General features: G+C 37.3%; 2 protein-coding genes across 5 annotated transcripts; one reads left to right on the top strand and one right to left on the bottom strand.

The window, feature by feature from the left end:
• The first annotated feature begins 396 nt into the window (after positions 1-396).
• On the top strand, positions 397-6,696 carry mpnd (MPN domain containing). The gene is made up of 13 exons (XM_026270812.1): positions 397-1,149; positions 1,706-1,908; positions 2,310-2,531; positions 2,906-3,017; positions 3,176-3,254; positions 3,381-3,477; positions 3,591-3,663; positions 3,745-3,821; positions 3,897-4,065; positions 4,159-4,229; positions 4,314-4,403; positions 4,669-4,761; positions 5,539-6,696. Exons 1-13 carry the CDS (start codon positions 1,146-1,148, stop codon positions 5,623-5,625), a joined length of 1,377 nt encoding a protein of 458 aa, XP_026126597.1. The 5' UTR covers positions 397-1,145; the 3' UTR covers positions 5,626-6,696.
• Positions 6,147-25,569, bottom strand: LOC113107981 (endophilin-A2-like). Of its 4 annotated transcripts, XM_026270823.1 has the most exons (11): positions 25,177-25,569; positions 13,760-13,828; positions 13,052-13,124; positions 12,327-12,470; positions 12,114-12,247; positions 11,554-11,712; positions 10,734-10,837; positions 10,511-10,644; positions 10,174-10,221; positions 8,152-8,321; positions 6,147-6,553 (listed from the first exon to the last, which is right to left on the bottom strand). In XM_026270823.1, the coding sequence occupies exons 1-11, from the start codon at positions 25,219-25,221 to the stop codon at positions 6,434-6,436; spliced, it is 1,200 nt and encodes a 399-aa protein (XP_026126608.1). In that variant the 5' UTR covers positions 25,222-25,569; the 3' UTR covers positions 6,147-6,433. The 4 variants fall into 4 exon arrangements, with proteins under 4 accessions (XP_026126608.1, XP_026126610.1, XP_026126609.1 ...); XM_026270825.1 differs by having other exon boundaries at positions 6,147-8,321; positions 25,177-25,565; XM_026270824.1 differs by lacking the exon at positions 10,174-10,221 and having other exon boundaries at positions 25,177-25,564.
• Positions 25,570-27,180: the final 1,611 nt, after the last annotated feature.

The following is a 27,180-nucleotide window of genomic DNA, read 5'->3' as shown; positions in this document are numbered from 1 at the left end:
TCTTTAGACTGTATTGTCCATTATTAAACATTTCAGGTTTGGGCTGATGGTATGGTGATTTTGCTTTTCTGTTGATTATTTTTAAATATGTGATCCCAAATCACAAAACCATTCATTAATAGCATGGATATATCCATAAGAATAGCCAACAATACATTGTATGGGTCAACATTATAGATTTTTATTTTATTCCAAAAATCATTAGGATATTAAGTAAAGTTTATGTCCCATGAAGATCATTTAAATACTTAATTTTGGATTTGTAATAGGCTATGCATTGTTAAGAACTTCATTTGGATAACTTCAAAGGCGATTTTCGCAGTATTTTTATTTATATATAAATAAATGTGTTTATATATATATATATATATATATGCACCCTCGATTCCACATATTCAAATAGTGGCACTTCAGCCAAATATTGTCCTATCCTAACAAACCATACATCAATGGAAAGCTTATTTGTTGATGATGTATAAATCTCGTTCGACCCTTATGACTGGTTTGGTTTTGTGGTCCAGGGTCATATTTGTAGATCATTCAGTCTTTCTATACGCGCTGGAATAATACGCCGTTCTTTGGTGACATCTAGTGGGCAGAATAAAACACTGCGGTCCATTCATTACCGTAAATCCTGCATTATTTACGCATTCTCCTCAAACAAATCATCTGTCCACTGCTGGGTCCCAGTCGACTGCTCATTTGACCGTGGTCCAGGGCCATTAGAAACTGTATTTAAGCTGATATAAACAGAACAATTTCAAACAATGGTTGCCAATTTGCGAGTAATATTTCCGCGAGTAATGCTTCCGTTGTAACAGCAATGCAAAAGACATCCATCCCCCCACGCTGGAGAGACTACCACCACAAACACCGCTAATTTATAAAGGGGAGTAAATGACAAGGACTGGTAGGAGGGAGAAAGGGGAGGGGAATTGACATTAAAGAAACACTACACAAGGAAACTACACTGCAGACACACACACGCCTTCATTTTATGTTTTTGAATAACAGCCTGGTGGCGAGTGTCCGCACAGAAGTGTTACATTAACCCGCTGAACTGAACTGAAGCGGCGGAAAGAAAGACGTTGCATCAGTCTGTGGAGCAGTCTCAGGGCAAAGCGTTTAACGACGATTATCGCGAAATGGGTGAGAATAAAATAATTAGTGATTTTTTAATAACCGGGCGAAATTAATAATTACTAGGCCGCGGGGTTGCGGAGAGGAGCGAGAACAAAACACGCTAGGACGAACCGTTTCTCGACACACTATCAGATCCGTTTTGTTTCAATTTCCGAAAAAAAAAAGCTTATCAGATGAAGATGGCAGCGGACGCTCGCTGATTCCCTGATGTGCGCTTCGCTGGTTACCATTTTTGTCCCACAGTAAAATACATATTTTCCCACATACGAGTCTAGAGTGCCCGAGTAAAGACTTTTTTTTAAAGGACATTATAATTTTACGATGTACAAGTTTGTTAGATTGCATTTGAAAACTTGATCTAAGGACCGAAAACTCATAAAATGTTCTTTTCAACCAATGTATTTGTTTTATTTTAATTCCTTGAATAAATAATAGATGTGTATCGTCTTTGTAAGGGATTAGATATGACTCCACTTCATTAATATTAAAATTGCTTAATAAATATGCATGATGTATTCTTGCATGAATTATTTCAGTATTTCTGACTGTTCATTGTCTTCAGGCTCTGAGCCACCCTCATCTCCTCAGGTGGTCGAGGAAGGAGCGGATGAAGAGGATGAGGAGTTGAGCGGGGCCGAAGATGCAGACCTTAGGGCCTCCTCTGGGAGGGGGTCTCTCCTGACCAGGAGAGGCATCACACTGAGAGTCCTCTTAAAGGACGGGCTTGTGGAGCCTGGAGACGGCATTCTGTCCATACACTACCTGGTACTGTCTGGAAATTACATCATTAGGACTATTACCACTTAATTCACCAATTATTGAAAATCTGTTCACCCAAATCTAGTTAAAAACAGGGCAAGAGAGTTGAGGGGGGCCTGTAGAAATGGTACGGAAAAAAAAAAAAAGTTAGAAAAAAATACGATTAAAATGAAATTATTAAAAATAAACAGATCTACGTCTAAAAGTAAAATATTAAAACTAAACCCCTAATCTAACAGAATGTGCTAGCTAGCTCAGTTCGGTTTTCTTATAAAATGAAACGAAATATTAAGCAATGACTGTCATTAGGGTAAATAATAAATAATGATAGAATTTTTATTTTGGGGTAAACCATGCCTTTATCACTTCTCTGCTCAGGTGTAAAGACTCTGTCCGTCTCTTCACAGGGTAAAACGTTTGTTGGAGATCTTTTGAATGATGGGAAGATTCGTTGGGTGGAGACTGGGCAGATCTTTAACTCTCCAAGCGCTTGGGCAACACACTGCAAGCGTCTGGTCAACCCGGCCAAGAAGTCTGGCTGTGGCTGGGCCTCGGTGCGCTACCGGGGACAGAAACTGGTCCAGTACAAAACCACCTGGCTACACAAATACCAGCCCAGTGCTGACATGGTGAGCAATGGAGGAAAAATGACTTGAGGTCCTTGCACACTGAGATCAAAATTTTCGCATTTGTTTTTTTTTTTTTTTTTTTTTGGTATTACATCAAGATGCTTGCTAAATGCAGAAAATCGAAACTGATCGTTTTTTTTTTTTTTATGATGGACAAAAGTTTTGGAAGATCTTTTTTTTTTACATGTGAAAATATCAGACGAGAATTTCGTACTTGGTGTGCAAAGACCTTTAGTCAAAGGAAATGAAAGATATTGTTGCAGAATGTAAATAATAGTAACCAAGAATTGAAAAGGTTATAAATCGGTTACAATAAAAATAAACAAACACATTGCAGCCAGCAGTTTGTGTATGGTTTGATTTGTTTACCTCAGAGTCTGATAAGTGAAGGAGAAGATGATGAGATGGGAGATGATGACGAAGAGGAAGGGAAAACGTCTGTGCTACTAGAGGACAAGAATAAAAAGTCCAAACCTGAGCTGCACGGTATATGTCATCATCATCAACATAAACAAACATTACGTGGAAACACCACTCTTCACAATCACCTAGACTCTTCATATCAAAACAGGACACCTGAGATGGCACAAATTACTCTGTTTATATATGTTATTTCCTCTGTTTTTTTTTTTTTTTTTTACTAGACATTGGTCTGATGCAGAGGAGAGACAGAGAGAGAATTCCAGTCAGGTATTGCACTCTTGGCACTAGAGATGCTGCAAGGTAATTATTACATTACAAATATAATGTTTCTTTTTTTATACGACAGTTTTAGAGTTTTAAACAACATTTATTGCACCTTCTTCCAAAACAAAGTGTACCGGAGTATTCCTGTGTTTGTCTTGACAGGGATCCTCACACTCTCGTAGAATTATCTGCCTTTTCTGCGATCAACCGCTTCCAGCCTTTTAATGTAGCAGTGTCCAGCAACGTTCTGCTGCTAATGGTATGAAGTGCTCATGGATTTATGAATTTACAATAAAGAGTAAAATCAATTCTGATCATAGAGTGTCAACAGTTGAAGCCAGTATAAACCTTTTTATTCTCCTCTATTTATAGGATTTTCACTGTCACCTGACCTCGAGCGAGGTGGTGGGATATTTAGGGGGCCGATGGGACACTAACACCCAGTGTAAGTGTGATCATCTTTTTTAACAGCTGTACAAACGTTGGAGGTTATAAACACTCAAAATGTATTTTTCATGTTCCTCAGTGCTTACAGTGTTGAGAGCGTTCCCTTGCCGTACGCGGCTGGCAGATAAAGACGCCGCTCCAGCTGTCGAAGAAGAGGTTAGTCTGCAAAAAACCTTTTGTTAGTGAAGTAACATAGTCTTAGCAGTTTACCTTATTAAAACTGTGTTGCAGATTTGCCAAAACCTCTTCATGCGGGGGCTGTCATTGGTGGGATGGTATCACAGTCACCCACGAGGCCCCGCCCTTCCGTCTCTGCAGGACATAGATTCACAGATGGATCACCAGCTCCGCCTACAAGGCAGCAGTAATGGCTTCCAGCCCTGTCTGGGGATTATCTGTGGTGCGCGATGGATTTCACAGATGATTATTACGCAACACAGCCTGTATTTTATTGAATGATCTGTTAAGTCTTTTCTTTGTCCACCAATTATAGGACCCTATTACCACGGGAACCAAGGTGTAGCCTCCACCATCACGCCATTCTGGGTAGTTCCCCCTCCTGAGGTAACTGTTCTTAAACATTTACTCAATAGTTTTTGCTGTTGATGCCAAAATATTAGCTTGCTCTCATTTTCTTCTTCCGCTTAGCAACGACCCAATGATTACGGCATCCCAGTGGCGGTCGAGGTCACATACGTGCAAGACAACTTCCTCACTACAGACGTACTCAATGAGATGGTACGATAATGACTAACATGCTACATTTATGCAGCAATGTCCATCTTGGTAAAGCAGGGATTTTAATCTTCTATAGTTTAGCATGTTTCAGAAATAGTAGCTTTTGAAGTAAATCCTTGGTTTTGTCTCTTCAGTTTCCTGCAGCTATAGATAACACCTCTCAGTCTAGATTAGATTAAGCCGTCTTAATTACATCCTGTAGAATTAATCAGTACGATGTGTGAAGTTTTCTGAGAAGCTTAGGCTGATATGTCTCTGTGTTTAGATGCTGTTGGTGGAGTTCTATCGGTCTGCTCCTGACCTTGTGCAGTTCAGTCAGATGTGGAGTCCTAATACCTCAATACTCGACAAGATCAAGGTCTGCTATCATTCCTGTCCTTCATACATACACAAACAAACAAAACACAATATACATTTTCATGATTTACAATTAAAACTAAGAATGTTTTTAAGGCAAAGGGGACAGTCCAAAGTCACATTAGAGCCAGTATTGCTATGTCAGACTTGTTGGTATACGATGTTTTCATAGCATCAGCTTCAAAAATCAATCTGATGTTATTTCATAAGAACAAAAAGCTTTTACTTGACATCTTAAAAAGAAATGATTGCCATAGACTGACTGAAATCAAACCTTTTAAGTGCATATGCACAGACTTAATTATCGAAGCTTCTTTCTGTTGCAGGATAAAAAATAAATAAAATGGTAATTGCAATTTACCTCACTATTCTGCATTTGTATCACAATTCAGACTTTTTTTCTTGCAGTTCTGAAAAAGAAAAAGTCAGAATTGCGAGATACAAATGCAGAATAGTGAAATATAAACACAGAATTGAGATATATTAAAAAAAAAAGTTACATTTTGAGCTAGTTACAATACCAGAAAAAAATGGCAGAAAAAAAAACAGAATTGTGAGATGTAAACTCAGAATTGCAAGAAAAAGAAAGCCAAAATGACCTTTATTTTGAGATGGAAATAGGCTACCATACTTAAGTGTATACTTTTCTGTAAATGTCTTAAAAGTTGTCTCTATCTATTGTGCAGAGTTGGTGTCTTTAATGATCATCTTACAGAAAAGCATGACTATATGTCTGAGCAGCAGAATTGAAAGAAAACTCATTTTCTGTCATCCTTAGGCTTCTCTGAGTGGCCACGCACCCAAAGACCAGGCGTACGCACAGATCCTGGAGCACGTGTACAACCAGCTGCGCGGCACTCAGTGACCGAGCAGATTACGTCTCTGCATTTGTGTAACGCTGTAGAACTGTTGACTTGGGACCTCCCGCCCTGTGCATTACCCGTCTGTGTACTGTTATATTGTATATAAAAATGCCTTCAAGGAGGATATCTCATATATGCTTCCGTCCAAACTGTTGCCTTTAGGACTGTTAGGTCTGTATCACTGGCTGTGGTTTATACGATTCTGCCATATCTGTGCTGTGAAACTTGTCTTCCTCTGTGGTAGAAGCGTTTGATGGGTAGTTAGGAAAGAGAAGATGGGTAATTGAGTTCTCTCTCTCTCTCTTTTAGCTAGTATTTATCTATTTGTGTGGCTAGATTTGTGCCATGTTGACTACGCAATATGGGAACAATGCCTTTTACCTGCTGAATACCTTAAAATATACACTGGAACAAATGAAATATGCTGATTCCGTTTACTTCTGGCTTCTAACCTCATTACAATGTTTTTCTTACCATACAATTAAAGAAACAGTTCATACTCACACAAGCGAAACAAATGGGAGTACTTTCTTGAATTTATTTACTTAAAGACAAGTGGACACAATAAGATACAAATATTTAAGGTTTGGGATATTTAAGAATAACAATATAATGCAGTTAAATCTGAAACATACAAGAGGAGACTTTAAAACTACAACATACATCAACCTGCTATTAAGCTAACATGCAAAAGTCATTAATAAAAAAGGTTGAATGGTTTTGTATGCATATAAAAAAATATATAATACTAAAAAGAGCAGTGCCAGAATGATTTCTTCTCATGAAAATCATTCTTGTACCCTCATTCGATTAGACAGAAATAACCCATTTGTTGTTGTTTTCTTGAACTTGTAGTGTTGCAAAGGCACATCTGTACACATGCTTGTACATCTGGTCACAGCTCATGCCAAATACTGAAACCAACAATCCCTTCGTAAATAAAGAAAAAGGACAGACAGAAACTACATATTAGTTCGAAAATCATAATTAATATTTTGTTTGGTGCACTAGATCAATTCTTGCCATCGAAAAGGCACTAAAACTCTTTTTTTCACATTGAAACAGTGATCGTAGCCTGTCTGCTTCAGCACATCTACTACGGTTGGTTACCATGAGCAACACAAACCGTGGATAAAACATGTAAACAGATTCGGAGAGGAAGAGGACACATAGGTGCTCTATGCAGACAGGACTTGGGAGTCAGGGTGGAGGGTGTGTAGGTCCATGCTTTTATGGAGTGTGACGGGAGAAAAAAACATCCTAAAAACTAGGGAACACTGAGTAATGAAGAAACTAGATCTTCAATCACTTTTAAAGCTCTAAAAACACATTGCAGGTGATGGGAGAGAGCAAGAGACGTAGCACCATCCCTTCATTTCAAGATGGGAAGATTTTTTTAAATATCAAAACATTGTGTTAATTAGACTTTAATATGGGGCTTATGAGCCAACATCCATCCTTAACACACTCCCATATACACACCAGAAATAATGGGACACTGCCAGCAGCATCAGATGTAGAGACTACCGTAAACTGACATCAAAAGAGGAGAAAGAGAGAGGAAGACTTGTTATTCAGGCTGCCGGAAGAAGAACTATTTGGCTGTGTTTCTTTCAGAAAACAGTGTGTAAATGGTTTGTCTGCCGCCCTTAGTGAGTTGTAAGGGAGGCATAAAGTGTTTCAAAACTGATGTAGTGCAGTAAAGCCCTCTCTACCTGACTAAACACATCCCTTAGGTGTAATCCAAGGTGCAATTCAGCATCTAATTTCTAACATCATGTAAGAATATTAATGAAAAAATATTAGATGACAAAAAGTTATAGAAAAATGTTTTAATTATGGAGCGTAAGAAAGGACTTTCCTTTCTACAGGCCTGTGGCTCAGGATTGCTGCACACTGGGACGTTGCACAGCCCCACAGTGCTCACGTGTTGGTCTCAGATAGAAGGCAGTTTCTCCTTAATCTGAGAAAAGTCAATGTCGCAGCCTGACCAGCAGGGGCAGTAAAGGGGACCAGTCGAAATGCAACTTCTCACAATACAACAAATGAGAATTTGTACTGATTAAGAACAGCCTGTCTACTCTTTAAAAGCATGATCATTTCACCACAGGGATAGTCTGTAGTCATTTCTTTTCGGTTCATGCAGGACAAACAGTATGAGACATAATTAAAAGACTTGGACAATGAAGTGAGTTAGTGTGTCTGAAATGTTAGCTTAAGGACCAGGTTATAACGTCCATACGTCAGTCAACTGGTCAGTCAGTCAGTCCTGGAATGTGAAAAGTCATCATTTCCCAAAGTTCCCTCCTTCAAAAAACCAATCAATGTGTAAAAGTGCCAGAGTACAGGTACATTTGGATCAACGGCAACAATGTGGTGAGGATGAAGACCAAGATGACTTCAACTGGCTCCTTACTCCCTACATCACTTCCCTCCAGCTTTCTCCCTTTCACTTTTTTTATTGCTCTTTCTCTCTCTCCCCTCTTTTCATCAACGAAGACCTCTTAGTGTGGCAGAGGAACGATTACCTCCACGTAGTTGAGAGGGAAGAATCCAGATGTGCCACGCAGCATGCCTTCATACCAGTTTTCATCGATCTGATTGGTCAGAGTGATGATGTCACCCTCGTGGAAGCCCAATTCGCCTTCATTCTCCGGATCGAAATCATAGAGAGCTTTACAGCAAGGCTGCTCCGCTGCTAAAAAGAGAGATGGACAGATTTAATGAGAATGGTATATAAAGGAGGGATTTTGGGAATAAGGGATGTTAGTATACAGTGGAGAAAGCAAAAGCTAAAAAGAAAATATATTGTTGGCCTTATACTTATAACTTATACTTTAACAATAACATCCTCATGGGTCAAATATTTGACATTCTTGGGAAACAAATAAGTAAATGGTAAATGTGCATGTATAAACACCCAAAATTAATCATAGAAAAGACAAATTTGACATAAAAAAAAAAAAACTAAAAGCATTAAAAAGTTTTTTTTTATATATATTTATCATAGTTGAAAAAAGTATAAATAAGTAGAATTTTAAATTAAATGCATTAAAGAACCAATACTTTTTAAACAATTTAATGCATAATGGCAGTATTGTTTTTGTTAACTAAAATGATTAAAATAGTTTTTGGTAATTGAAATAAATTTGAAATAAAATATAAATATCAGATGAAACATCGACATGGCAACTGACTGAAACAGACATGTTTAAGTTGAAATACTAAAATTACTTAAACAGAAATTTAGATAAAGCCATATAGAAATTATAGATAGACAATTATAGATACATAATAGACAAAAGCACACAATCACTGAACTAAAATTAAAATGAAAACAAAAATAAAAGCGAATTAAATACTAAAATAGTATATAAATTACAATAAAAATAACACAGTTTCATAGCAGTTAATCAAAACGTTAATCTTTCCCAGATCAGTCTGTCAAACCAGTCATGGAGTGCAATATGTGTTAGTGTTTGACAAAGTTTTAATCTCACTAAAACCATCTGGGTTAGGACGAGGTGCTCTGTGTTAGTGAGGAGTCGGGTGCTAAAGCCTGGGTCTGTAGTCATGTGACAGAAGACCTCCAGTGTCAGTCTCTAGCAGGGGATCACTCTGTTAGATGGAGCAGCACTCTGTGCTTGAGGCCAACACACATGTGCATATTTACACACACACACACACACACACACTTTCTCTCTTGAATATACACACATCCGGCAGACATACCCTTTAACAAGACACTATGTAACCTGTAATATGCTGTATGTCAGTGCAATAAACTACCATTTAATGAAGAGCTGAACCTATCATGAACTTTATAGATCACATTTTCACAGCTATAGAAACTCATCTACTGTGGATGTAAATAATCAATGGAAGTGAAATTAAGATGCATTACTTTAAAATTATCCTCACCACCACCAATAGTGGAGTTTCAGAAAACAAATTCAACCAACAATAATGGTATATTTGCTTGCCCTTTTGTCTTTGCTGCTATGATGTGCACATTTTTGTAGCTGCTGTGCTATTGCGCAACTTCCCCCCACATTCTTATTTGGTTCTCCTCCATTTAAAAATGCCAGGCATGTAACGACACTAAAATTCAAGTTGATATGATAAGCCCATAATTATGTTATGCTTGATAACTGATAAATGGATAACTACATTCCATAATGTTCGGTCTACAAAAAAAAAACACATATTAAATAAGAAATTAAAAATGATACTCGTATACAACATTTTAACATATAGTTATGTGAAATTGATATGGATTTTGAGACTAGCTAAAGGTTAAATTCAACAGTTTCATGATTAAATTATCTTTAAATGAGCATCAAAAGAAATAAATCTAAGTCTACAAAATATTGGACATGAAATGCATAATTAAATATCCAATACCCGGTCAAATATAATGATTATATACCAGAAAAAAAAAAGAATTTTTGCGCATCCCTACTTTTATTCTTGCACCTTCCCAAACTTTTACTTCACCCCCAACACACATAAACACACAAACTTTCCCATGCAACCACTCTCTGACTCACGCAGTCTGGGTTTCCACGTGGATATTCTGCCAAACTGGTGGTATGGCTCTGATGACGTAATGAGAAGAGAACACAGAACAGGGTCACTGGCTGACGGAGAGAGCAGCTGACAGCTGTCCATTTGTCTTGCCTAACCCAGCACATGTACAGGCGGTCTCATCACACCCTGCCACCAGGCTGCAACCGCACAAAGCACAATGTGCCTTTCTCTCACTGGCCTCAAGTCCAAGGCATTTCCTCAAATGTAATGAAGATCATATATACTCATCCAGGAACAGCTAAACCGGTCAAATGGGCATCCTATGACTGTGTTAAGCAGGTAAAGTAAAAGTCTTACCTGCATTGCGCATGGGTGGAACAGATGATGGGGTGAAGCCACCGTTTGACTGTTCGTTGGTGTCTCCAAAGTCAATTACAGGCTTGGGCTTGGGCACATACTCTTTACGAGGACGTGTCTGAGCTTCTTTCATCCTGGTTGGTTAAATGAGAGTCATATATTGCTTCTTCGACAGAACAAAGAACAAACACACATGCTTCGCTAATTGCACATGTGCCCACACCTGTCTCTGAGTTTGTCAGAAAGCTCATCCAGGATCTGAACAGCCTGTTTGTGGTACTGCAGTTGGGACTCAACCAGTGACGACAGCTGGCTCACCTGCTCGATCTGAACAAGAACACACAAACATCAGATATATAAATATGCACTCATGCACATTTATGCTTATGGTAACACTGGTAAATCACAACAACATTCATAAGCAAATAGTCTAGTTAATGAGTAATTTCTGAGGCCTTGAGTTCACAGGAGTCTCACTAGACTGCTAAATTTAGATTGGGAGCTCTGCTAGCCCTTCACACTAAAGGTTTACTATGGTTTAAAACTGTACCATACGTCTTCAGTGTATTACTTTACATCTAGCACTTGATGACTTTAAAATCTTTTTCCACAGACTAAACCAGCCAAGGTTTATCCCCTCATCAATTTATGGTCATTTTCAACCAATAGATGGCGCTCTGACATCTCCATAAAACATCAGACAAAAGCTACAGCCATGAAGCCAGAGCATTTTGATCCTTTTGGCTGCACTGCAGGTTTATTGGATTACCTGTCTTGACCCCAAGGATGGGCTGGAGTAAAAAAGGACAGAAAAAGTTTAGCAATTCTGCTAATTCTAAAGTGACAGACTTTGCCAAAAGTTCTAAAGATAGAAACAGTTGGTTAAAAAAAAAAATCACTAAGGCAAGGTGTTCCAGACAAACACTGAATTATTCAGTGCTGCTAATAGGATTAGCACAACCCCCCAGAAAACACACACACACACACACACAAACAAAAACACACCAAATGAAGCATCAAGCTGTCAGATGGTAAATCCTTACATCAGTTTCCAGAAGGTTGTACATGCTGATCTCGGCCACTTCCTTAGATTCATGGAACTTCTCCAGAGCCTGCCTGACCTCTTCATCTGGAATTTTCCCCTGACGTTTCTTCTTGTAGTCATAATCCAACCTGCGTCCTTCCAGCTTTTTCAAATGGTGCTGAGAAAGAGGGAAATTCTCCATTTGAAAACTACTGGTGTGGAACGGACCACATTAAACAAAGTAACGGAAATTAACTCTAAACTCTTGTTCTGCAAAGAACAAAATATTCATAAATTGCATCTTTAGGGTACAACAGCTTGTCACTTGGCCAGTACCCTTGAAGGGACATCTTTTTACCATATCTACAGCTGAAAGGTGCATATTATTGCCTTATAGCAGTAATATGTACCCTTAAGGTACTACTATGACCTTACTCTAAAGGTACTGCTCAATGGCAAGCTGTTGTAACCCTAAAGGCACAATATTTGCAATTTTTTCTTTGAATCTGGGCGTCATAGAAAAATTATACATGTTTCTTTAAATTCTATATGTGTCTGAGACAGAAAATGTAAGCAAACCTGTATTTCTCTCAAGTCCTTGTCAGACAAGCCTTGTAACGGGTCGATGAAATTCTGTTTGACATCAATGTCCAAAGAATCCTTCACCTCTGCTAGCCTCTTCATACTTTCACCAACATCAACTAGAGCACCACCTAGACACATATACAGTTGTTTTGTACGTTAGCAAGAGATTTCAAGGTTTCAAAAGCTGCAGACATTTTGTAAACCCACCAAAGTTTGTGTCCTCTCCGAGTTCTCTGCCATACTTTGCCATGCATTCTCCCAGCAGCCCCTCTGCCTGTGGATAACCTGGACTCTTCACTTGCCCTCTAATCTTAGACATCGTGTTCAACATAGAGAGCTTTGCACGAGATGCTGTGTGAAAGAAAAGGAAGGAAACAGATGTTTTACAGTAATGATCAATAATGTTTATTGTAGGCATCTGTTCTGTCAGAAAAAATTATACATCTATATAGATCTAGAAGCTTAGCTCATGTATACAGTGGAGCACAAAGCCTTTCAAAGCATTTAATAGCATACGTGAACACAGGCGCTCATCACATGCAGCGCATTCAGTGCCTGCGCTATATCTCTCCAGATGTAAGCATCTATTAAATGTCTCTGCACTTGTTCAAACTAGTTGGAAATAAACTTGTTTAAACTTGCTTAGGAATATGCACACTTACATACTTTATGGTATCTGAAAAACGTTATGTGAACGTTGTCATGAGGCCATGGGAGAGGATTTGTAAATAAAAGTGAACTGACGCCATAGGTCACATGACAGTGAAAACATGACTGATGCAGCACTACGGTGATGATAAACATTTGTGTCGCGCACTATATGCATACCTGTAAAAAACAAGGTACACTTTGGGCTTAAGGACTATAATGTATACAAACCTTAAATTAACACTAAGATAACATAAAAGCTCCAAGATCATTTTTGGTCTTACCTGGATTGGGCTGCAGGTACTCTGATGTTTTAGAGATGACTTCTATTACAGCTTTATTTGTCACATCCACTTTCTATAGAAACACAGAGGGGAAGTCACCACACTGAGAACACTCACACACACTCACACACACACACAACCAAGACAAACAAACTAAACACGATAAAAGAAAATCTCTTGTAATAACATTAATATCACCTTACAGATAATTACTTTGCTGTAATGGCCAGCAGACTATAATTTATCATTTTCTTATAATTTCTGCATTGAATATCCCTATGTAAGGTTTATCAGAACACTGTTTTTTAACTCCTCTTCATGTGCTTGTATTCTAAGAAACCATTTACTAAAATATCGAATTACAGAATCAAAAGGCAGTATCAAATCTATGAAGTCATTAATGTTCAGTGTTAAACAAACAGTGTTGTCAGGAGACCAGATGACAACACTCAGGTATAGAGGAGAGGGTTATTGAATAAAAAAAACATTTAAGATAATTATAAAAACAGAAAAAATCCTGGAGCACTACAGCCACACCACTTTCACTTTGTAAGCAAAATCAACTTTCCAGAAAAACACAGGTGGTGTAGAAAATCTTACTGATGGATGTGTGGGACAGAGATCAAGTCTTTGAATCACTTAATGTGTTTAAATCAATGTTTTTAGAAAGACTGTTGGCTGCAGTGTGGGAAAATATTCTCCACTTACTCTCTCCAGGTCCTTGAACTCCTCGTCCAGTTTAGTTCCCTCAGCACCACCAACCTTCTCACTCACCATCTGACACAAACAGAGAAAGAAGCCATCTTTAATCCAGTATAATCACTGTATTACAGTAAAATAACACTAAACTAACATACAACAAAATCAAACCAAGACACAAAACACACAGTGTGACCAGATTAATCAAATTCATATACAAAAAAAAAACAGATATTTATATCAAAATGAAACAAGTTTTGTGTTAAGGTTTGTCAAACCTGTATCAGAATCACTGTGTAATCAAAAATATAAATATAAACAAAGTGTTATGACATTTTAATAAATAAATATTAAAACACATGCTGCATATAGAAGTCTAACTGAAAAAAAATAGAGCCTGATTCTTTAACATCTAAAAATATAAAATGATTCACCCAAATCACTTTTAGAATGGTCAGTGATTATGTAATTCATTCATCTCCCTGAATGTCAGGCAGAGAAAACACTAATAATGTTATGTAAAAAAAAAAATCTGTGTGGTGCCAGAAGCTAATTCTTCAAGTCTAAACCACAAATAAAAGCAAGGACAGCTGCAGTTGTAACTCACAAGGGGCCCAAGGCAAGATCAAACATGTCACACCAAAATTTGCCTCAAATTCTGTGAGACACGTTTATTCATTTACACTTTCCCTCCACCTCTGGATTCCACACAACATAGAAACGGGGTAGAACATAGCTACCTTTCACAAGCCACTCATTTTAGCACTGTACACATGTAAATCCAATTAGCCCTCCCCTCACCTCATTTCTCTTGTGCTCACTAAGGAGGGATCATTTTTTTCCACTGTACGTCCATGGTGTTCATTTTTAAAGCTCCGACTGACTCCAATAAGACAGTTTATTCTTAGTTCATTATTATGAATATTATACAGCACAGCATCATCATGCATTACTTGACTCTACTGTTTTAAATTGACAACAAAAAAGCTCTGTGTGAACCTGTGTCTGTCACAACAGTTGTTGTTCTCAGGGCTCGGAAACACATGCGTGCTCCACTCATCTTAATGTGCTGACCATGCAATAGAGAAGCAAAGACAGTGACTGTGCAACTGTTGAAACAAAGCCACATGTTAAGTTTCAATCCTCACCAACATATGTTATTCGTTTCACTGGTTTTTCGACCCTAACTGTAGGAAGCGTATATTTTCAACATGGAAAGCGCTGGATGTTTGTCATATCACGTCATAAGAACATTAATCACAAACACATGTCATTTTATGGTTGTAACTTGTATTGTTGAGAAGCTTTTTCTTTTCATTTTGTTTTCGCTGTTTCTATGTTGAAGACTATTTATCTATAACCACCTGTTTCCGTGAGATTTTCTCCTACTCTTTACTGTAAGCGCTTCCTTCAGTCTACTCGAACTGTAAACATCCAGGACTAGTTTGTGAACAACACAATCCAACTGATCTTTCAAGTCCGTCCAAAGTTTAAAAAGACTTTTTCTCAAAACTATTTAGAATCCATTAAAGGAGGATCTTGCAACATCTGCTGTATAGATTACAAAGACATCTCTTGCTGCCAGGTTTGAAGAAAATAAATAGCATTGCCATTCAAATTATTTAAACAATTTAAACTAGGGCTGTGTATAATAACATATGCTGATCACAATAAATGAATAATAATACTTATAAACGAAATAAATAACACAATAAATGTTATTAACATTAATAAGAATAAAAGGTTATTAACCTAACCATGAACAAAAGCAACCCTGAACAACTTGTTACAATTAGATCAAGATGAATAACAGTTATTTTAAGCCACACACATCAGCACAAGAACGTTCTATTACAACCATAGCCTTGTTTGACAAAGATGTGTCTGATTGCAGTGACCTTTTCACTCCTCTATATCCTCCGAGCATGTTTGCATATTTGTGCAATTCAGTTTGTTTGGCAGAGCAGGGCACAAAGGGAGCTAATTAATAATTAAACCAGTGTTTTGTGGCAAGTCAAGCAGTGTGTCCAAACGTCTCCAATATGTGGAGGTGGGGAAAGACAGTGGATAGAGTCAATGGCATATACTTGGTGGACAACATGATACGGCTTAGATTGAGGCCACAGATAAAGACTGACGTGTTCAAGTTCCTTTTAATTTAACATTCTAGTGAAGGCAATACTGTCAGTGCCACATTTCAAAATTATCTAAAATCCAATTTCATAAACAATCTTGTGGTACAGCAATTTACATACAGAACTATATTTGCTGATACTTTTCAGATACTTTAAATGTTTTAAAAATAAGTGTGTCTTTGCCTCACCAAGGCTGCATTTATCTGATCAAAATTACAATTAAAAACATAATTACTGGGAAATATTTTACCATTTTAAATAACTATTTTCTTTTTTAATATTATATATATTATGTATATTATATTATGTTATATTATATATTTACGAATAAACTAATTTTTTCTGAGTCTGTGTTGCAAGGATGAAGTTGCCAATCCTGACTCGCCATCTCCTCAGATGCGCCTTTAGAGAAAGTTCATCTTTACGGATTATGATTATAATTAAAGAGTTTTTGTTTCCGATTAGTTTTTTTGTTTTGTTTCATTAAGTAGTCATTTAAAGCTCTCTATAGAAATATTTATCATGTCTTTGAGGCATGTATTCACTGAGTTACGGTTCATTTTTTTGTACAACTGTTAAAGACAAGACAGAAAAGCAGAAAGTGGATCATGTTTGTTTTCATTATTTTATGAAAGCAAAGCGCTTTGTTAATATTGTGAGTGCACAGAAATAAAATAGACCCTTTGCAGTTATGAATGATGTATTACTCTTACCTTTATGAACAAAAATTACAGCGCATCTACTGAAAAAAAAAAGCACGTGATCACGCTGGTGTCTCTATGTCCTGAAGTGTCTCCGCACAAACTATTGGATATAGCGCACATTTATCTGTGTCTAACGTTTAAACATTGTTATATACTTGAACTTTTATATCTTGTGGCGAGTGGGGCGGGGCCGAGAGGCGTGGGAACGAGGAGTGAGGCCAGGTGTAGTGATTGAAGATGAGCTGCACCTGCGCCCCACCGCCAGTATCGAGTCCCACGTAGGAGATGGAAGGATATAAAACTGGAGCGACGACCATGAAGGACGAGAGAGGACCAGGCCTGGGACATTATTTTATGTGTTTGCTTTTATTTATGCGCACCAGTCGTCCGCGAGGGGCTGGTGCGCTGTTTTGTGTTTATTTTTGGAATTATTCAAATATTTTGATTGTGCGCCGGTTCCCGCCTCCTTCTTCTCGATGAGTACAAAGGTTATATCATTACATATCTATAGATTTTATTTTAGACAAGTCGCGATGATTTGAAAGGCTAAATTGATCAAATATAGGCTTACTGTCTGCCGCTGACCGCTTGGTCGTTACAAAAACAAAAACTTTGTTTGTTATATTTAACAAACAAAAAATGCTCCAAAGGTTTTTCAAAATTTACTAAATAAAAAAACGAAAAGAAATATAATCACTTGAAAGTGTGCCTTATAATCCGGTGCACCTTATAGTGCGTAAAAAACAGTAGTTTTGAGAAGCAACTCAAAACTCTACTTTGCTATTACATACAAAACTGAATTATTTTAATAGCTGAAACATTAGTATAAGCTGTTTAGGGACTGTTTAGCTGTTCAAGAGCATTCCTTCATTGAGACACAGTAGAAGATCTGATAAGAATCAATGTAGAGGGGCCAAGTCTGGAAGATTGTGCTGCTAGAGAGAGAGTGACCAGCTGGTTTAGCCAAGGCCAAAGATCAAGAAGGCCAAACTACAGGAGTTGGCCATCCGAGGAGCATGTGACTGCAATGGAGGATAGTCCATAAGATATTGAGTTATGAGATGTTCTGTTTGAAGCCCTTAAAACACTTAATTTAGGTTTTACTTTTATTTCATTTATCTTGAGATGTTTTAAGTTTAAGTTTCTCAGCTCAGTGAAGCACTTTAAGCACCAACACTTTTATATTAAGTTATCTTTTTTGTAGAATTGTAGAATATCAGTCAAGATTTTATAGCAAAATAAAGTGGATAAATCCATCTTAAAAATTAAATCCACACGACTTTAGGATGGATAAAGGCCTTCTGAAGTGAATCAGTGCATTTAAGAATAATATCCATATTTACAACTTTATAAACCATACCTTTTAGCTCTTGCTAACTGTCGTGTTCACAAGAGTGGCGTTTCAGCAGATGATGTAGAATGCAGGCAAAGCATAAACTCCAGTGAGAACATCCCAGTCTCGTGAGAACCAAGTGAGGCGGACAGTAGTGAAGTATTTTTTCTCTGCTGTAAAAGTACTTTTCAGGTGTCTGTACTTTATCAGTGTTTTTCTTAAGAAAACTTTACTTCACAACATTACTTTTTACTGCACTACATTTCATATTAAATATAATATAATACTTAATTACATTAGAAATCTACTACTTTCTTACTTTTGCTCAAATAAAAGTAATTCAAAGATTTACTTGAGTACAAGAAAGAATTCAATTTTTAAATGTTCTTAAGTATTATTAAAGGTAAATCGAACAACAACTTTTATGAAATTAAGTGCAGTTAAAAGTATGAAATTATGCTTTGGAATCTAGTGAAGTAAAGTTCTCCAAAGAAAAACACTCTGATAAACTACAGATTTTAAATTTACTTGAGTAAAGAAAAATACTTCACTAATGTCCACCTCTGAAGAAAAGGTAAACTAGTCTGCTCTTGGATTATATCGAAATCCTCTTATATACATGTGTGTGTCTATATCTTTTATTATTATGATTTTTTTTTAACAAATCCCCATTATGTACTTCTGATTTGTGACCAGTATTTTGTTTTGCTTCCACATTCATCACTTCTCACTGAAGCTTACGCTACAGGTACGTCCTACACTCCTTCATATGCTGGAACGCCACTCTCGTGAATGCAAGCAAAGCAGTTAGTAAAAGCTAACGATTACGTTTTATAAAGTTTTAAATATGAATTTTATTCTTACACTTGACCACTATTCACTGCCATTATAAAGCCTGGAAGAGTCAGAGCATTTTTATATAACTGATTGAATTTGCCTGAAAGAAGAAATTCATAAACACCTAGGATGGCATGAGGGTGAGTAAATAGTGGGGTAATTTAAATTTTTGGGTGAACAAAAACTAACATAAAAAAAACAAGCTTCATCTGATGCATATTCCAGAAAATATGTTCAAAGTAATGCAGACACACCAAAAAAAAAAAAAAAACATTTGTTCTCTCCAAGAGTAATAATCTCAATCAGACACCTCCGCAATGAAACTGTAGATCTCAGACAGCAGGCAACATGATAATGTATATTTATGAGTGAAAGAGGCCTTATCAGCAGCTAAAGAGATAATACAGAGGCTTGGCTCTGACACACACTTTTGATAAAGTATGCAAAGTACTGCTAACTTTGACACAAATATGCATACAAACAGCCAGTCATGTAGCCAAAGCGGACCCAGCAGGGGAAGAGTGAAATCAAGACCAGACTCCATAGATAATGCAGTGCTTGTGAGACTAATGAAGAGAAGAATGCATGACTGTGACTCAACTGCCACAGAGACAAATGCAGTAAGGAATTTCAGAACAAAACCACTTACGCAATCCCCACACAAACAAAAAAGTCAAGCAATTGTGTTACTAGGTAGACACCTGCCTAAAGGTGATAGATCTGCTTTTTCAGTTAAAATACTTCCTACTATACCACCTCATGCCAAGGTAACTACAAAGTATTCGTAGGACGACTTTTAGGAGTGTAAACAATGTGGCACAGTTAAAACATTGCTGTTTGTTGAAGCATCCAAAAAAGCCTAACACAGCAACACTGGAGCAACCAATGGCATCTGTTTGTCTGACCAGTGGAGGATTGTTGGACTATTTAGGAAAACTGTTGACTGTACTACAGTGGTGCAGAAATTATTATCTTTTAGGCTGGCACCGCCCCACTGACTGTGGTAGATGAACTTCAGTTTACAGGAGCCAGTCCACTTTTCAATTTCCAGACTTAATGAGTGTATCCACTTTTAAAACAATGACACCATTACCCAAGTAATATATTTTAAGCTAATAATTAAATACAAGTGTTTGTCAATAGAAAATTGTTATTAAAAATACTGATAACACATACTCTTGGATAGTGGATAGACAAGCCCAAAATCTTCACCCACCTCCAAATACTCTGAGTGGTTCAGGTTGTATATGTGAACAAACCAAGTTATCTAATTTTGCAACTTTTGCAGAAATTTCAGCAAAGGATAAATGGATTTATAGTTCTAAAAATAGCTTGCAGTAGCTCTGCTACTAAATTTATTTCAAAATGGCAATCCATATACAACTATGATCAGCTGTTCCTTCATCTTGGCTGAGCTTTCAATGTTGTTACGGGAAAGGATGAAGCTGATTGGTTAGTTCTTGTCACATGACCCGCGGTGCGCTTGCTGCATTCTGAAAAGTTTAAATGTTTTTAACTCGATGCGGTGCGGAGGCACCTGGATAAAACTATGAGCGCACATACCGTGCGCCTACATTGAAAATAACGAACTTGAGCGCGCAAAAGATGCGATATGTGAACGGTCCCTAAGTCTTTGGTTCTTTTAATTTTGATGATTTTTTAACCAAAACTCACCAATCTCATCTCATCTTCATCCCAACAAATTAGAATATGGTGACATGCCAATCGGCTAATCAACCCAAAACACCTGCAAACTGTGCAAAGGTTTCCTGAGCCTTCAAAATGGTCTCTCAGTTTGGTTCACTAGGCTACACAAGTTGACTGGAAGAAAAAAGTGTGGAAGAAAAAGATGCACAACCAACCAAGAGCTTTATGAGGATTGTGAACCAAAATCGATTCGAGAATTTGAGTGAACTTCACAAGGAACGAACTGAGGCTGGGGTCAAGGCATCAAGAGCCACCACACACAGACATGTCAAGAAATTTGGCTACAGTTGTCATATTCCTCTTGTTAAGCCACTCCTGAGCTGTCTTACCTGGGCTAAGGAGAGGAAGAACTGGACTGTTGCCCAGTGGTCCAAAGTCCTCTTTTCAGATGAGAGCAAGTTTTGTATTTGAAAAATTTTATCATTCTAATTTATTGAGAAGCACCTGTACATTGTCCGTGTCCCAAATGGCACCATTAACCCACGAGTTCTTCCTCTGAGTCCGCACTTTCGTGACATAATGCCGCTTTGACTGTTGGGTAGGGCTGTCACGATAACAAATTTTGCTGGACGATAAATTGTCCAGGAAATTATCACGATAAACGATAATATTGTCGTTTTAAGACCAGTTTCAACTAATATAATGATAATGGCATAATAACGCAGGTACACCTTTTCAAAGATCAATAAACTCTGATTTTATTTTATGGCATATTCAGAGCAAGAAATAACAACATGGTAACAAATGGGACAACCTACGGTCTCATGGACATAATGGACATGCACACGTGGCAGCCATTGTAAGTCCATAACACCGCAAGTGCACATGAAGTGTTCCATTTGGGACATTTAAATTTGACTGAAATACACTGTTAAAGCTCTGCAAAAGTCTTGACCGATGACATGATCAGTGATTGCCAGCTCTTCCTCAGCCCCTTCCCTGCTCATTTCATCTTCCAAATTTTCCAAGGCAGACTCCAGCATTCCACTTCTTCAGAAAGTTGGGCTCTGAGATCTTATTAAGTTGTGGTGTGACCAAGAAACTTCAGTGCTGAAGAGGACCAAAAAAAAGGAAGGTTCTTTTTTGGAGTCCACTAAATTATGAAGACCATAAGGACTGAGGTCACTTTCAGCTGGTTCCATTTCTGTTTCACTTAACGCGAACTAGGTATGGTTCTTTTAAAACAAACTGTGAAAACACCCTAAATTCCATCAAAATCCACCAACTGATTTGTTTGGGCTATTTTTAACTTTTAAATAGTACTTGAGTTGTGCATATTTCACATATTTCGCATATTCCTGATTCAGATGAGGTGACCTTTGCATTGGAGAAAGCAATATGAATAGAGTACTCAAAGTTTAGCCAGAAGCAACAGTTTGCAGTTTAATCCATCTAATGATGAACCTTTTCACTACACAAGACATAAACTGATGGACTGGAATGAATTATTGTGATGTTTCTATCAGCTGTTTGAACTCTCAATCTGACTGCACCTATTCACTGCAGAAATTCACTTAATTAATTTCATGGTGACTTTAATAGATTGATATGGAGAAGAAAACATGCCTAACCTAAAAATAATGTATTAATCCATTTATTACAGCTTTTTCTTTTGGCAGCAGATTGATTACAGGTAATTTTTTACTATATTCCCCAAGTTAAGTATTTTATAACTCTGTCCCTGTGCAGCAATAACTGCAGTAAGCATGTCTGGTTCTATACCACAAAGGCAATGCTGTGGTAAGATGTGTTATTTATCATATGTCATTGCAATTCTTAAGATTTTAATTAGTACTAGGGGTGTAACGGTTCACAAAATTCACGGTTCGGTTCGGTACGATTCACTGATGTCACGGTTCGGTTCGGTACGGTTCGGTACGTTTTAGATACAGCAAAAAGAACAAATTGGCAACAAAGTATGTTTTTTTTTTTTTTTTACATTGAACAATGATCTATTCTTTACCCATCTTCTATGGTGTTTTCTTAGCAGCATACTGTATAAAACAAAAACAGCTCCTTATTAAAAAAAATTGAAAATGTTATATTGTTGTAGTAGTTATGAACAAATACAAAGATGTAACTTTTCATATGGAACTCTATAACTCTTTATATTGAGTGTGTTTTTACTCAATTGGTTCTCTATAGGGCTTATGTTTTTTGGAACAAAGCAGGAATTACGGTCTGGCTGAAATGGGCTCGTGAAGGAATATAGTAACGGGGCTAAATTACATTAAGAATGTTCTTAAAACATGCGTTTTCCACTATAGGCGCTCGCTCACTCAGCACACGCTGAAGGCTCGTTGCAAAATGACTAAAGGGTCTTTCACACAGAACGCGATACGCGCGGCGCTGGATCCTGGGCTCAGCGTTGCCCTTCAGATACAACGCGATTTGCGCTGCACTATGCCAAGAGCAAAGTAGGTGGAGTTTTCAAAACTGCCCGTGCATACGTTCTATTTATAACAGTTCTTCTATAACGTGCAGGCCTGTTAATTGAATCGTACTGCTCAGGAAATTCCGACACAGTACAGTACTAGTCCATTTTGATTACCGTGCTTGTTTGGATGCCCCGATCGATTGGTAAAGTGCACCCAAACACCAGACCTGTTGGTTATTGGAGGATCTTCTATTTGTGGTCTGTTAAACGCATTGGCCATTTTGCAACAAGCCTTCAGCGCATACTGAGTGAGCGAGCGCCTGACCTGAGTAGCCTAACATAAACATATAAGTTGGTGTTTTTTTTTCTTGTTCGGGGGTGTCAGGGGCGTTGCCTGTTACGTCGTTTGGGTTATTGGGCTACCTTGTTGAACGCATATCATTATATTTCACAATTTTTTCTTTATTTTCCAAATATAATTAATTAGTCCAACGAACCGTTCGGTACATAATGCGTACCGCGTACCGAACCGAAAGCCTCGTACCGAACGGTTCAATACGAATACGCGTATCGTTACACCCCTAATTAGTACCATTAACAGTTAGAAACAAGGCTACAGAAAGCAAGAGCGTAAAAACACTGTTCCGGCTCAGACAAAAAGCTAAACGAAAAACAGTCCCTGTTGTGTACATTAAAAAAAAGCAGCTCAAATAGTTCTCCGGACAGCACACCGAGAGGAAGGCTGGACTGAGGGTGTGACTGGTGTCAGAGTTTCTCTTTTGGCAGGGTGGCTGGCCGGTGTCAAGTATTGATTACTGTGGAATGCTGGCATGAGTTCACTGCACCACTGCAGTCCAATAAAAAGAGCCAGGCAGAGCAAAAGAGAGCACAGCAACCCCCCTTAGTGTTGCAGGATTCATACTCCCGCTCAGGCCCATATGCTGGCCGTTTTCCGTGCCCTGCTGTACTCCTCCACTCATGTAAATTCCCCACTAGGGATCTGAGCATGTTCCAAACAGGAAATTGGGCAATGGATTGTCCTTTCCTGCTAAGATCAGTGAACAGGGACAGAGATGTGCTGCTTTCCCTACATCTGTGCTCATGTGCCCTTTGGAAAACAACAGCTGGCAACGAGAAACTAACAAATTGACGAAAAACACATTAAGTCTCAAGTTAATTACACCATAAACCACAGACAAAGAACCTTCTCACAACACCACAACAACAAGCAAGAGCAGCCAAAATCAGGAAGAGGTTTTCATTATAACACATTTGATTATCTTCACACGGTCAAAGTGAGACTTTTGGCACATTTTAAGCCAACACATTGCCTGCTGCGAGCCCATGCACATGCATCATTCTGCTTTGCCTTTGCCATGATAATAAGCCAATATTCAGCTTAACTAGATGGATATAACTTTATTTAGATATCACTGGCCAGAAAAGCTCTTTACCCAAATATCTGCTTTTATTGTGGTGTTATTGCTGTTATATAGTACATGTTAATGCTCCCATCATATGTATTAATATATTTGTTAACATACAATTGGAAACCAATAGAAACATTACCTAGTCAGTTTTTGCACAGCAGGACTGACCCAAATTCTGCTTGTTTAATCACATGCAGGTTTCTTTAACCCACTGACAAAAATACACGACTGACTTTTGCTCATTTTTAAAACGAATGCCAGCATTGTAAGCCACATTTTCCAGCTACATATTGCCAGCATAAAGTGTGAACCATAGAAACAAGAGAGACACAAACAAAACGTAATTGTCCAACAGATGCCATTGAAGGAAACTGCGGTAATAATGAGTAAACCTGATGCTGTAGTATATTCTTTGTATATTTTCTGTGCAGAATTAAAACAACTCACGAGTAGGTCGTGAACATATGCTTAGAGCCAAATCGTTGATTTTACTGCAGTAAACGTGGCAAGAGGAGTGATATAGTAAGGTCGGGGGCGTTGTATTGCAATACCAATCTAAAAGAAAACAGTCACTCTTGTGCATATTTTTTAACACACCGTAACCTCTAATTAGGCGTGAACGCACCCAAAAAGTGACGCTGAACATTTATGACCAGTGAAAGAGGTCAAAAATTATTAAATATCGCAATGACTCTACGGGAATATGACATTTAAACAACAGCACGTTTTATCATTGTAAATATTCAGAAAGAGTTAAATACATATAGAAGAAACACACACAAAATACGTTTAAAGTGCAGAATAGCGGACTTAAGTTTAGCGCAGCGTTAGCAGGCTAAGCTAATTGGCACAGCATTGCGGTTCAATGGAAGAAAACAACAGAAAAAAAAGTAACTCGCAAACCTGGCTGGCTTTGTAAAACTGCTTCTTTAAGCCCGCCACGGACATCTTCAAAGCGTAATCCTCTTTTCTCGACGAAAAAAAAAATACTTGTAAAGTTGGTTTTTAGACTGACACAACAGTGTGACAAAAGTCAACGGTCGCTGAGTGAAATCTAGAACTCAAGTCCTCAGATAAGCGATAAACGACACCGCTCCACAAAAAAATAAAAAATTCTCCAGGTGGCTGCTGGGAAAGGTTTTATAATGCTATGTTACTAAATGTTCTTCTGGTGGCTTTCTACTAAATTGTGACTTCGATACGGTTTACAGTGCATCCACCGCATTTGTAAGTCTTGAGGAACTAGCGGTTTCCTGCGCAACGCAAGCACATTCCTTGCGCGAGCGGAGAAAAGGACTGGAAGCGGGACAGCAGCGCCCGCTATCGCTCAGGAAATACACTGCACCCACAGCGCAAGTGCTTCTATTGACCAGATGATGGAGCCAGATGTCTATTTTAATTGAGCTCAACAAAAAGACTGCTAGTTTATTATCGTTATTAAATACTATGCTAAGATGATCTCGGCACTTTTGTTATTGGAACTAACTCTATTAGATTAACAGCAATAACATAAATACAAATTTTATATATACATATATTATTTAATGTCTCTTATGCTGACCAAGGCTGCATTTTTTGTCTCACAAATACAGTAAAAACAGTAAGTGTAAAATATTTTTTCTTTTATATTTTTAAATAGCAAAGATATAGCTATATATATATATATATTTATTTATTTTTTTAATGGGAAAGATGATTTCTTATTCCATTTCTTATTACTACAGATAAGTAGTTCTGCAGCTAAACATGTATTATTTTTCAGTGAAAAGTAAAAAAATAAAAATTAAAAAAAATTAAAAACAGTATACATTTAATAAATAAATATATATATATATATATATATACACACATGTTACCATGTAAGTCTAAACAGTCCCTTTCCATCAATATAATGCTTCTTTGGTAAATAAAAGTATTACTTTAAAATAAGAAGAATCTACTGTAACTAAGCCCAATACATTGAACAGTAGTCTATATTTATATATATATATATATATATATATATATATATATATATATATATTGCATTTTACTTTGAAATAAGTCTTTTGTACTTTGAAATATACAAAAAATAAGTACATTTGTTCATTTAAATTAAAAAAGAAATTTCATTAGCCACAAAACACTCAGTGTAAAGTAAAAAGACCTTTATTACATTCTGGAATCCATGTGTTTAATCCTTATTGTACAATAATATCTTTTAACATGTTTTGTTTTATTTTCTGCATCCATAATACACCATAAATTAATCTATAATATGAAAATAAAGATACAATTGAAACAACCACAGAAGGACCATGGCAAAGAATTAGGACTCTTGTAGGGGATTTTATGCTTAAAAACACTCTTTAAAAAAATAGGATTTTAATTCTTCAAGACAAAGTATGACACTACACAGGTGAGAAAATGTTACAGAAAAGGACAGAAATGAAGAAAATATCACAAAAATAAACAAACACAACACTAGATTTAAAGATTAAATTGATCCATATATATATATATATATATATATATATATATATATATATATATATATATATATACAGACCTTATAGTTTTGATCCTATTTGTTTGTTTTTTTAAGCAATTCAAACTGAAAAAAAAAATCCTCCAATAGCACTGATATAAAACAGGGGTAAAATTCTGATACTTCTGCGATTAACATTCACAAGAAAAATTACCGTACACAGTGATCAAGGTTTCAGGTCTTCTATTTGGTGCTAGGTGTCTTGCTAGGCTAACTGAAGAAGACATTTCAGGACAGAGAACCCAGCTATCTCCCTGAGTGACTGAGTGAAGATGTAAACGCACACTTCCAGAACTACCCTCAAGGACGGGACGGGCCGGACACTTGTGGCAGTTTGTAGGGTGGCGGATTACACTCCACAAAAATACATCCTCTATAAC

Source organism: Carassius auratus, chromosome 8 (genome assembly GCF_003368295.1).
Source record: "Carassius auratus strain Wakin chromosome 8, ASM336829v1, whole genome shotgun sequence".
NCBI classification, from domain to species: domain Eukaryota; kingdom Metazoa; phylum Chordata; class Actinopteri; order Cypriniformes; family Cyprinidae; genus Carassius; species Carassius auratus.
This window is presented reverse-complemented; position numbering and strand designations above follow the sequence as displayed.